Source organism: Mustela nigripes, chromosome 2, assembly GCF_022355385.1.
Source record: "Mustela nigripes isolate SB6536 chromosome 2, MUSNIG.SB6536, whole genome shotgun sequence".
NCBI lineage: Eukaryota > Metazoa > Chordata > Mammalia > Carnivora > Mustelidae > Mustela > Mustela nigripes.
Window position 1 is genome coordinate 99,860,436 of NC_081558.1, and position 12,250 is coordinate 99,872,685.

Here is a 12,250-nt window from a genome sequence, read left to right on the forward strand (position 1 = left end):
GTGAGGTAAGGATAGGCTACCACTGACCAGACAATGCATCAGGAGGACGACCTGCTTTGGGACTGCAGTGGATTGTGGGTAACTGACACTGCAGAGAAGAGAACCGGGGATAAGGGGAGGCTTATACTGCCTCTAGACTTGTACAACAGAAAAAATTCTGCTCTGTAAAGAAATTCAGAAATTCTGAATTCTAGTTCCTCTTGAGAGGAACTAGAAATACTCTGCCCATAGTCATAGATTCCAGCCCTGATGTGCTTCATGGTTCCTGCCCTTTCTGGACCTGGGTCTCCTCCCTGGGCACAATGAGTATGTGACCTGTCCTCTCTGCCATCCACACCTAATGGGAGTCATAAAGAGGGTAGCATAGTGACTCTTATTCCTGTGTATAGATCCATATTTCCCAGCAATAAGATATTAGTGTTATTGAGCTGGAGCGAATTTTATGGACAAATAAGTTTTTTAAATGTGGGTGACTTCCATTTAGATATGGAATGTGTGGTTAATAGGCTTGTTTACCAAATTTGCTTTCTTGAGTCTTATTTAAACAAATGCGGGGCACCTGGATGGCTCAGTGGATTAAAGCCTCTGCCTTCGGCTCGGGTCATGATCCTGGGGTCCTGGGATAGAGTCCCACATCGGGCTCTCTGCTCCGCAGGGAGCCTGCTTCCTCCTCTCTCTCTGCCTGCTTCTCTGCCTAATTGTGATCTCTGTCTGTCAAATAAATAAATAATAAATAATAAATTAATAAATAAATAAAAATTAAACGAATGCAGAAGTGGCTTACCCCAGTGGTCCTTTAAGAGGCATTCTGATGGCAGAGGAAAACCAGCCTGAGACGTTAGTACCTACGGAGAGAGGTAGTCAAGGGATGCCTGATTGCTGATTTTCCTCTGGGATGAAAGGGGGAGAGGCCCAGGGAGTAATTCTTTACACCACAAAAAGGGGAGCTTCCTGCTTTGTAATGGGAGTGTCTGGGAACCAGAAGTGGCCTCCAGGGCTCTGCTCACCCAGAGCTCCAGAAACCTGTCCACCAGTGCCCCTCTCCCAGTGTCTCAGACCCCATGCACCTGCTGGGGTCCTCACACCTTCGTCTCTTTCAGGCCTGTACCCTGGCCCGGCGGAACGCAGAGGTGTTCCTCAAGTACATCCATAGGAACAACGTCAGCATGCCCAGTGCTGCCAGCCACACCCGGGGACCTGAGCAGCAAGTGAAAGGTCAGTGTGGGAGTGTCCAGCCACAGGCTACATCAGCAGCACAGACCAGAGGCTGTGAACCTGGTCCCTGTGCACTCTCATGTTTCCTGCTGCTTCTCCTTAGATAAGAGGACATTTGATGTGGGGCAGGGGGGATGGGCAGTGTTTAAAAGGGCATCAGGACTGGGAATAGAAAGATGAAGATAAAATTTCCCTAGCACTTTTTCATTTATCTTAATCTAGAGCAGCACTTCACAGAATTTTCTGAAGGACCAGACACAGTCCATACCTACCCTGTGCATCTAGTAGGCACTAGGCATGTGGGCTGCTGAGCACTTGACTGATGTAGCTAAGGCAACTGAAAAACTAAATGTTTCCTTCTCTTGACTGTGTCTTAGTTTAAGTTTAAGTAGCCAGCTGTGGCTAACATACTGAGGAGCACAGATGAGGCTTTCTTACAGCCTGGAAACAAGACGCACACTGAGAATTGTGAAACCAAGTTCTAATCCTGGCTTTGTTACTTACTATGTGAGCTTTTAAAACTTTAAGTTTCTTACTTTAAAATGATGAGCATCTGAACTCTTCTTGCTCATCAAAATGTGGTCCCCAGTCCAGCAGCCCTGGAATCACCTGGGAGTGTGTTAAGAAACAGAACCTCAGGCCCTGCCTAGACCTACTGAAACAGAAGCTGCATTTTGGCAAGGGCTCCTGCCAGTCCCAACCGGATGATTTGTGTGCACGTCAAATTTAGATAAGTACTGGTCCAGCACATCTTTAATATCTCTCTGAATTCTATAGAATCTACAGTTACATGAAAAAATCAGTAACCTTTAATCATTGCTTATTAGATGACCACATTAAGCTTAAATTATTATCGGTAGTATCACTTATGCTGGGCCATGCAGAAATTAGCCTTTGAGCAGGAGAAGAATTTAACAAATGTCATCCCAACACAGCAGAGGGCCCCCAGCCTAGAGACCAAGGCCAGGGAGGGAGCTGAAACTGGCCTGGAGTGAGGGCTGGGGCAGGCCTGGAGTGAGGGCTGCAGAGCTGATCTGCCTAAGGAAGGGCTTCCCTCCCTGCTCAGAGAGCTTAGGAGGCTGCAAGATCAGAGGCCACTGAGAAGAATTAAATTTAGTAATAAAATTCCCTATGGAGAAGAGGCAGGCAGGGTTCCTCTTCCAGAGGTGCTCCCCATTTGAGGTCCAGGAACCCTGTGGCTGGCTGGCCACTGGCATGCTACAATGCTCGTGTCCTGACTTAGCGTTGGGTTGGCGGTGGTGTGGGTGAGACCAACTGCCTTGTGGGCAAGCCCATGCCCCCTGTACCTCAGTGTGCTTCAAGCCTCGGGCTCACAGAAAGAGCAGGGTATGCTGCAGCTTCATCGGGGTGAAGGCAGGTTATTGTCCTTGGGAAATCTTTCCAGAATGGGAGAAATGAAATCTGAAACTCTTTAGGATTTTTGCCTGATCAGGATTGATTCTCTTAACCACCCTGTAAGATTCTGCAGTCAGCAAAGCTCTGATTAGGAGACAGAAAGATTAAAGTAAACACTGCTTCTCACTTGTCTCTGCCCAGATGAGGCTTCCTCCAGCAGGGACCTATAATTTCTCCTGTACCCATTTCTTGTCTACCCGCTACCCGGACCTAAGTCCAGTGCCACTTATTTTAAGTTTTTGGCACAGGCGCAGTTATTACAGCATAAAGCCCAGTGCCATACAACTGTCAGCATTTTTTGTTCAAGTCACTGTGCGTTGGCTGGGGACTAGCTGTCTTGGCCGGTCTCAGCAGTGCATTTCTGCCAGCCTGGCTGGCTTAGTGCCTCACTACAGGTTGGAGTCTTGTCTGCTCCACATGTATTAATTCCAGGACCTCAGCTGAAGAAGCGATTACCCAGGAAAACTTCTTATAGTGATGAGGGCAAGGTCAAGTGCACAAGCACACTAAATTCCGACTTGTATAAAATCTATTAACAATCCCTTTGCCAGAGCAAGTCACATAGCTGTACCCTGGGGGTGGGGGGAGAGGAAGTAGGATTTATCTCTTTGGGGAGGAATTAAAAAGTTACATAATAAAGGCATGGATATAGCGATTGGTGAATAATTGAGACCTGTAAAAGTTCTCAGCCTAAGGGAAGAGAGACAGAGTCTGTCCTTAGATAATCAAACTTCCAAGAGGATGCACGAAAAGTTCTAAGTACAAGCACTGCAAATTGGTTGTACCCTTTCTTAAAAAAATTTTTTTATTGAAATGCAATTTAGTTAACACACAATATATTACTAGTTTCAGGGATAGACTATAGTAATTCATCAGTTGCTTGTAACACTCAGGACTCATTACATCACATGCCCCCCTTAATGCCCATCACCCAGTGACCCCATCCCCTCACCACACTCCCCTCCAGCAACCCTCAGTTTGTTCCCTTATAGTCAAGAGTCTCTTATGGTTTCTCTCTCTCTCTTTTTATCTTATTTTATTTTTCCTTCTCTTCCCCTGTGTTCATCTGCTTTGTTTCTTAAATTCTGCATATGAGTGAAATCATATGGTATTTGTCTTTCTCCAACTGACTTAATTTCACTTAGCACAATACCCCCCATCTCCATCCACATTGTTGCAAGTGGCAAGATTTCATTCTTTTTGATGGCTGAGTAATATCCCATTGTAGATATCTACCAGATCTTCTTTATCCATGTGGGCTCTTTCCATAGTTCAGCTATTGTAGACATGACTGCTGTAAACACTGGGGTGCAGGTGCCCCTATTTGTAAAGCACAGTAGTCTGTGTTCACAGCCCCTATAACTGGGAGGACCAAGACAGCTAAGGAACCAGGCTCTGAAGTCAAACATTCCTGAATGACCCTGAGCAATGACCTATCCTATCTGAATCTCACTTCCTTCATCTGTAAGTAGAGGTAATAATGGTACGAACATCACAGGGTATTGTGAGAATATGTGCCTGCCACAGAGTGAGTGCTTAATAAGTAGTAATTTTTCATATCATCATTATTATGAATTAGTATATGACAGAGTTAGCAGGAAGCCGGAGGCAGACATAATACAGACTAATGGCGAGTGCTTCCAGCACAGAGCACACTATTAAACACACAGGGAATCTGGGCACATGGCCAGCTGCTGCTGCAGTGACAGGAGGAGGGAGAGACAGAACACGGATGGACACCTGCCGTGGCCCACCATGGGGCTATGTGCCTTGTGCATGTCCTCTCACCTGCCATCATTAGAGGTAACACGAGAATAGCTTGTGATCAGATCCGATTCACAGCAACACAGAAATTTGGACCTAGAGACACAATTCTAGGAAGACACGATTCCAATACGGCCTCCCTACGCTTGTGACTTAAAGGTCATAAAATCAAGGCCGTGCTGTTCAGGTGCCATGTACACAGCCTCCCCTACAGGACAGGACCTGGCTCGTGAGCCGGGTTACCCATGCAGCCACACTGGTCCTAACGCTCTTGTTCCTCTCCCACCGTCTCACAGAACCCAAGAGTGGCTGGGATTCTTATCAAGTCCCCTTGCTGTTCATAGGCTCTAGGTCCAAGTGAGTTAGTTGTTACTTTAAGAGCCAACACTTCCCAAGGTCTCTTACCATCAAGGACAGGCTTAGGTATGAAGAGAATCAAGATCCCTTTTAAGTTCCCCTAGGGTCATGCTCTTTGTCCCTTCACTGATGGAGCCTCATGGCCAGGCTCTCACCTCAGTCCCTCTGATCTTGCTCCCCTCTGGGAAATGCTTTCCTGTCCTCACATTTGGGACCTTGATTAGTCCCCTTGGGAGGCTGGAAAGTCACAGGAGTCTGGAAGCTGGGGTGTGTGGTGCCAGCGGCTGGCTGGTCGGGTTTGGGGCCTTCCCGAGCCAGTGCTCATCTTCTCTGCCCTGCAGCCATCTTGAGCGAGCTCTTACAGCGGGAGAACCGTGTCCTGCACTTCTGGACCCTGAAGAAGCGGCGGTTAGACCAGTGCCAGCAATATGTTGTGTTTGAGCGCAGCGCAAAGCAGGTACGTCCATGGTTCTCCCGGCTTCTCCTCTGTTCCAGGGGTGATACAGTCACCAAGATGGCCATAGGGACAGTCCAGAAGAGGGTCATGGCAGCAGGCAGAGTAGATACGGGCAGTGGTGCGGACGAAAGGAAAGAGAACAGACTGTCACTTACTGGTCATTCAGCCTTTACCAAGCACACTGCACCAGGAGCTAGGAGGAGATGCTGGGGTTAGCTGGGCCCTAACTTGTGCACGATGCTGAGCCTGGCCTAGAAGATGAGGGCCAGTGGATGAGACACTCTCCAGTTGGTAGGATGTTCTGAGTCAATGGGAGAGGGTTCAATCATAAAATCAGCTTCCAAGCTACATGCTGACCAAAATGTGCCAGCCTTTCCTGGGTCTGTCACACTGTGCCAAACAGCGTAGCAATGCATGTTTTCCTATGGACAGCTGACTTTTCGGGGACTGGGTGGGTTGTTTCCTCCCACAGGCGCTGGACTGGATCCAAGAAACAGGTGAATATTACCTCTCAACACATACCTCCACGGGAGACACCACAGAGGAGACTCAGGAACTGCTGAAAGAATATGGGGAATTCAGGGTGCCTGCCAAGGTAGGAGGCATTCCGGAGCCCTCCCCACATCCTCCAGCTCTCCCCAGTCTGGCCAGGTTCAAGCTGCAGAAGGGAGAGCAGCCTCTCTACCGCGAAGTGCTGACCACAGGGCGGGTAGGGGGGTCTCCTTTGATGCCTAAATGCCCAGAGAATAGCAGCCTCTGGATGGAGCATCGATGTGAGGGAGGCCAGCTCGTGTGCACTGTGCTTACAAATATTCCTCTTCGTGCTCCAGGTCTAGACTCAGCTGTGTTCTTTCGGACCCAGTAAGGCAGAAGGATGTATTCATGTGACATGCGCACTGCCTGTGTGCACCTCTGCACCACATATTCTTGGTGTTGGAATGGTTTGGGAAGTCTGCTTTATAGGCTGATGACTATGGACGTGTTCACAAAGAAGACGAGGGTCTTACTTCCTGAACTGACTACTTCCATCTGGCCTCAGACCTGCAAACGAGCCAAGCTGGGGTCTCTGGGGAGCAAAATGTGCACTGGCACACACAGCGCACATCCTCACACCCCTGTTCACACTGAGGCAGGAAATGCTAGAGTCGGAGGAAATGTGTTTTCACAGCCAAGATTTGATCTGGGGACCCTTGGGTTGAAATGAAAATCTGATCTGTCTCCGTTAGCTCTTTGTAGCATCCGCGGTCCTCACGCTGGGCTCCCTGCCGTGGGGGAGCCTGTCTTGGCATCACTTCCTCACAGGGCAGATGCTCTTCCTGGATTAGAGCTGCTTTTGTGGGGGGTCATGGCGGGGGCGGGGAATGTATTAATGCCCGTCCTCCCCAGGGATCACTTTGACACGAAGGCAAATTTCCTCTAGTTTGCTGTGACAAACCTTAGCCTCGTCCATGAATGGATCCTTCAGGAGGGGTTACTCACTTTCTGACTTCTACACTATGAACGTTTGGTAGTGGGAAAACTTCCTCTGCATTCCAGTGCGCTTGGGGGCTTTTCCATTCAGTGTGGAAAGCTGTCCGTTTAGATAAGGGACTCATTTCAATAACAGCAAGAGCAAACAGCACTAGGAAGGTGGCAGATACACGGAACTCTTTTCAAATCCAAATGAAAAGAGCTTTTGAATTACCTATTCTGTGTCTATCTGCCCCTCTGGAACTAACGTCAATAATGAGTCATTAAGAAGCTGGATGTTATCAGATCCACTGGTGTTCCTACCCATATATTGTAGTAGAACTCCCTAGGACCAGAATCTTTGGAACCTAAGTGGAAATGTATTATTTAGTCCATTTACAATTTTTCTTTCCATCTTTCCCCTCTTTGCCATTTGTGTTATAACCACTGTAATTGGGTTCCATGCATGCAGCCTTTCCTTCCTTGCTATCCATCCTGCTCATCATTGCTGTTCATCTTTAAGACACTGGGTGGGTCATTTTACCACCCGGTCCGAGAGCTTCAGTGGCTCACCAGCACCTTCAGGTGAACAGCCTCCACAATGGCACCGTCTTACCTCTCCAGCTTTAGCCTCATTATTCTTTCATGCAAATTTTACGCTCCAGAGGCATGGATGTATTTTCTTACCCTCTGAGAGATACATCCTATATTTTCTTGCTTCTCTACCTCCTCTATACCATTTTTCTGCCTAGAATATCATTTTCTTCCTTCTAGTTTATACTTTCCAAAAAGAGCCCACCTTTCTACTGGAGTGCCTCCCCCTCTGTGATCCTGTGGCCACGAACCACCCTGTTCTCCAGTAATCTGTGTGATGGGGTATCTCCCATGTGAGTCAGCAAGATCCCAAAGGATAAGAGCCACACTTTATTCACTTACGTGACCGAATTGTGCATTGAAGATAGGCTGCAGGTATTGTGAATATGGGCAACAAAGAAGTTTGAGTAGATTTCAATGACTTCCTTCCCCCAATCTATGTTTAATATGATTCTATTACTTTGGCTCTTTCTCTTCCCTCACCCACCTAACTTAAATCTGTAATGGGGTTTCATTTTCCCCTCTGACACATTCCAAGTCTTGGGGCTATTCATTACTAGGATATCTACTGGATAACAAATCCATTTGAAGAGCTTCTGATGAAAGGCAACAGCCTCCTGTTCCACTCCAGCCCCACTTCCCAGAGGCAAGCTTCCTTTAACCAGCCAACTTTGACTGTAATCTTTGTAACCAGTAAAGTGAATTGGAAATGGAAACCAAATTGACCTGAAACCACAGGAGAGTAAATATGGTGGCCTTCAGGACTAAGCAGGCCAATAGAATGTATTGAGTATATTGAATTATTATACTCTGCTCCAAAGAAACACATCAACTCAAAGAAACATGGAACATAAAAATGTTCTTTCTATATAGCAATCCACAAGTATGAGAATAAAAATAAGATTAAGAGAATTCAGGTGGGGTTAAGAGGATAACAAAATTTTTCTTACTGTGGTAGGCTGTAGGAAGTCTGGTTAGAAGAATATATAAGATATTTTCCTGTTGAGGGTTTCACAATTTTTATAAGAGGTCAAGACACATGATGGGAGGAAAGCTTAATCATCTGGACAGCTGGAAGAAATCTATTTCTTTCTTTTTTTTAACACCTTAATTTTATTTTATTTTTTCAGTGTTCCAAGATTCATTGTTTATACACCACACCCAGTGCTCCATGCAATACCTGCCCTCCTTAGTACCCACCACCAGGCTCACCCAACCCCTTACTTCCCTCCCTTCCAAAACCCTCAGTTTGTTTATCAGAGTCCATAGTCTCTCATACTTTGTCTCCCCTCCAATTTACCCCAATTCACTTTTCCTTTCCTTCTCCTAGTGTCCTCTGTGTTGTTCCTTATGCTCCACAAGTAAGTGAAGCCATATGATAATTGACTCTCTCTGCTTGACTTATTTCACTCAGCATGATCTCCTCCAGTCCCATCCATGTTGATACAAAAGTTGGGTGATTCCCACTTTCTGATGGCTGAGTAATACTCCATTGTATATATTGGCCATATCTTCTTTACCCATTCATCTGTTGAAGGGCATCTTGGCTCTTTCCACAGTTTAGTGATTGTGGCCATTGCTGCTATGAACATTGGGGTACACATGGCCCTTCTTTTTACTACATCTGTATCTTTGGAGTAAATACCCAATCGTGCAATTGCAGGGTCACAGAGTAGCTCTACTTTTAATTTTTTGAGGAATCTCCACACTGTTTTCCAAAGTGGCTGCACCAACTTGCACAGCTTTGTGCAAGGGGAAAGAAGCTTTCCCCTTGTGAAAGGGGAAAGAGTTCCCCTTTCTGCACATCCTCTCCAATACCTATTGTTTCTTGTCCTGGTAATTTTGACCATTCTAACTGGTGTAAGGTGGTATCTCAATGTGGTTTTGATTTGATTTCCTTGATGGCTGATGAACATTTTTTCCTGTGTCTGTTAGCCATTTATCTTCTTTAGAGAATGTCTGTTCATGTCTTCTGCCCATTTTTGACATGATTACCAAGCTCAACACCCAAAAAAACAGATAATCAATTTCTTTCTCATAACAAGACTTTTTTTTTTTTTTAGGTTCTTTGGTTTCTTAATTTTATAATCAGTTGGTTTTGGTATATACACAGATTGTGCAGCCATTGCCACTATCTAGTTCCAGAACATATTCATCACTCCCAAAACAAGCCCTATAGCCACTAGCAGCCATTCCCCATTCCTTCCTCTCCTCAGGCCTGGAACCACAAGTCTATTTTCTGTCTTTGTCTATTCTGGAGATTTCATATAAACAGAATCATGGAATAATACAATATGTGGTCTTTTGTGTCTGACTCTTTTCACTTATAATATTGTCAAGGTTCATCCATAGTGTAACATGTATCAGTACTTCATTCCTTTGTATGACTGAATAATATTCTATTATAAGACAGACCACATTTTATTTATCCATTTATTAGTTGATGGACATTTGGGTTGTTATCGTTTTGGGCTACCATGAGCAATGTATTGCTGTGAATATTTGTAGACAAGCCTTTGTGTAAACCTATTTTTTCAGTTCTCTTAGCTATCTACCCAGGCGTGGAATGGTAGAGCCGTACGGTGACTCTTCTTTAACTTTTTGAGGAGCTGCTGACCTTTTTTCTGAAGTGGTTGTGCCATTTTCCATCCCCACCAGTGGCGTGGTAGAGTTCTAACTTCTCCACGTCCTCTCTGATACTAGTTATCATTCATCTTTTTCATAATGCCATTCTGGAGGGTATCGAGTGGTATCTCATCAGGGTTTTTTGATTATCCCAGAAAAACACTTTTTTAAACCGGTCATTTTATCTCTGAAAGTGAAAGAAGCTTTGAGATAAATTGGACTTAATTCTTCTTAACAAGAGAGACTTATGTGATAACAAAAGTGACTGGAGCCTGAACTGAACTAAGTTAGCTAATTCAGGAATTTAGACCATGAGGAAAGGGGACACTGGGCTTGTCAGACAGGTGGTTTGGACTGAGAAAAGGAGAATCTGGACAGTTCACGTAAAAGGTGGACATTGCATTTCTGAGAATCAAGGGGAATATAGCTCACATGCAATAGATGTTTTTGAAAGCTTTAGTTTCTCATATATAACAACAAAGTCTCTGCCTCTGGAATGAATATGAAGATCTATCTCAAGAGCACTGTTTACCCACATCAGGGAGCTCAATAACTTCCTATTGACAAAGAATGTGTCAGTAAATACAAGGAATATCAGCAATGAAAGGCAAATTGGAAGACGATAATGAAATTACAAAAATAACATCAAGAAGGCTAAATCTTAAAGACCTGTGAGATGTGCAAAAGACACCAAGAGGCTTTTTATAAACTATATTCAGCATAGGGTTCATTGATTAGGGAAAGATGGTATGATATTAACTGATCAAAGGGAGGAAGGAAGAGAAAGGGGAAATAAAGAAGGAAAATAGAACTACTGACCCCTTCTTTCTTACCTTTGAGTTTTCTAGCAGATTATATAGAATTCAAAATGGAAAGAGGAAAACATACATTTTAGGGGACCCATGAAGCCCAAGATAAATGAGATGTCCTTTCTAGATTTCCAGGTCCAGATGAATTATGTCCCTTAAAGACTCCCTTTTGTCCACTAGATCACATCCTTCCTTCTGACCCTACCATTCAGAGGCCTCTGCAATTTGACCCCCATTTTATCAGTCTAGATAAGTTACTCTGTTTTGGTGGCAAGATTTGAGTTTCAAACTGGCTTGAGTTATGAAATGGAAAAGATCCTGTATGGCTCTATGTGGAAAAGAAGAGAGAAGCAAGGGCTGGACCTCCCAGGAGTCCAAGAAAATCCAAATGACTCAGCGTGATGGGCAGAACAAAAATAGTCTCACCTCTGGGCGTGAAAGCTACACCAAAGGCAGTTCCAGCAACTCCCCACCCCGCCCCTGTCTGGTCATCTCCTGACAGGGAATCAGGAATAGGTGATCACCATTACTGTGATGCAGCCTGCCCTTCCCTTCTCGTGGCCACTGCCTATATTTTCATTTCTGCCCTGCTGCCACCTACCCACTTCCCTATGCAGTTCAAATCCCCAGAAAAACAATTTTAACTGACCTAGCACATTGCCCCTGCCCCTGTTTAGATGGAGATTTTAGGCCAGGATGCCACAGAAGTCAGTGGCTACATCTTGATGGGCTGCACCAGCAAGACAGGTTTTTACCTCTGATCTCATCAGCTGTGGCCAAGCATGTGGCAGATTGCATGGTGCCCTCATGGTCCCTCCTTTGTAGGAAATCACTTCAGACTACTCCCAGTAGGTGCTGTGGCCATGGTTGGGGTCCTGTATATGGGTAAGAATTTTTCCAGCATAAACCCTCAATTCTTGTTGGTCCCACTTTACTTACCTCCAAACCCAGTATTTACTCACGGATTCACTTAGTCAACATTTATGGGATGCCTTACTATTTTCTAGACTTTGGAGACTCAAATGAATAAGATGGAACCCTTTTAGACATGTACAGTCTGATGGAGACACATAAGTAGCCCATGGTGTGGCACCGTGGAGATGCTGGGAAGGGCATTCCCCACTCAGCTTGTGGAGTGGAGAGGAGAGGAAAGAAGGTCATTGCATAGAAAGCTAGGCCGAGGGATGTCTGGGTGGCCCAGTGGTTTAAAGCCTCTGCCTTTGGCTCAGGTTATGATCCCAGGGTCCTGGTATTGAGCCCCGAGTCGGGCTCTCTGCTTAGCCTGCTTCCTCCTCTTTCTCTCTTTCTCTCTCTCTCTCTCTCTGCCTGCCTCTCTGCCTACTTGTGATCTCTGTCTGTCAAATAAATAAATAAAATCTTAAAAAAAAAAAAAAAAAGAAAGAAAGAAAGGCTGAGTAGGAACCACCCGTGACAACGGGAAGAGCATGTGAGGATTGGCATGGCTAGTGTTTAGGGGCCATGAAGAGCACGGCAGCTCTCCAGTAGGTGAGGCCACATAAGGAGGACTTGTCTACACCAGCCCATTTACTGCCTGTTTGCTCCC

At 45.4% G+C, this 12,250-nt stretch overlaps 1 protein-coding gene across 17 annotated transcripts in view; it reads left to right on the plus strand.

Annotated features, from left to right (window-relative positions):
- The window catches only part of KALRN (kalirin RhoGEF kinase), a 656,868-nt gene that overhangs the window by 394,541 nt on the left and 250,077 nt on the right, over nucleotides 1-12,250 (plus strand). For all 17 annotated transcript variants that reach the window (XM_059391106.1, XM_059391108.1, XM_059391110.1 and 14 more), the window contains 3 exons: nucleotides 1,101-1,215; nucleotides 5,094-5,209; nucleotides 5,682-5,804. In XM_059391106.1, coding sequence (XP_059247089.1) covers nucleotides 1,101-1,215; nucleotides 5,094-5,209; nucleotides 5,682-5,804 — 354 coding nt within the window. The remainder of the gene's footprint in view (nucleotides 1-1,100; nucleotides 1,216-5,093; nucleotides 5,210-5,681; nucleotides 5,805-12,250) is intronic.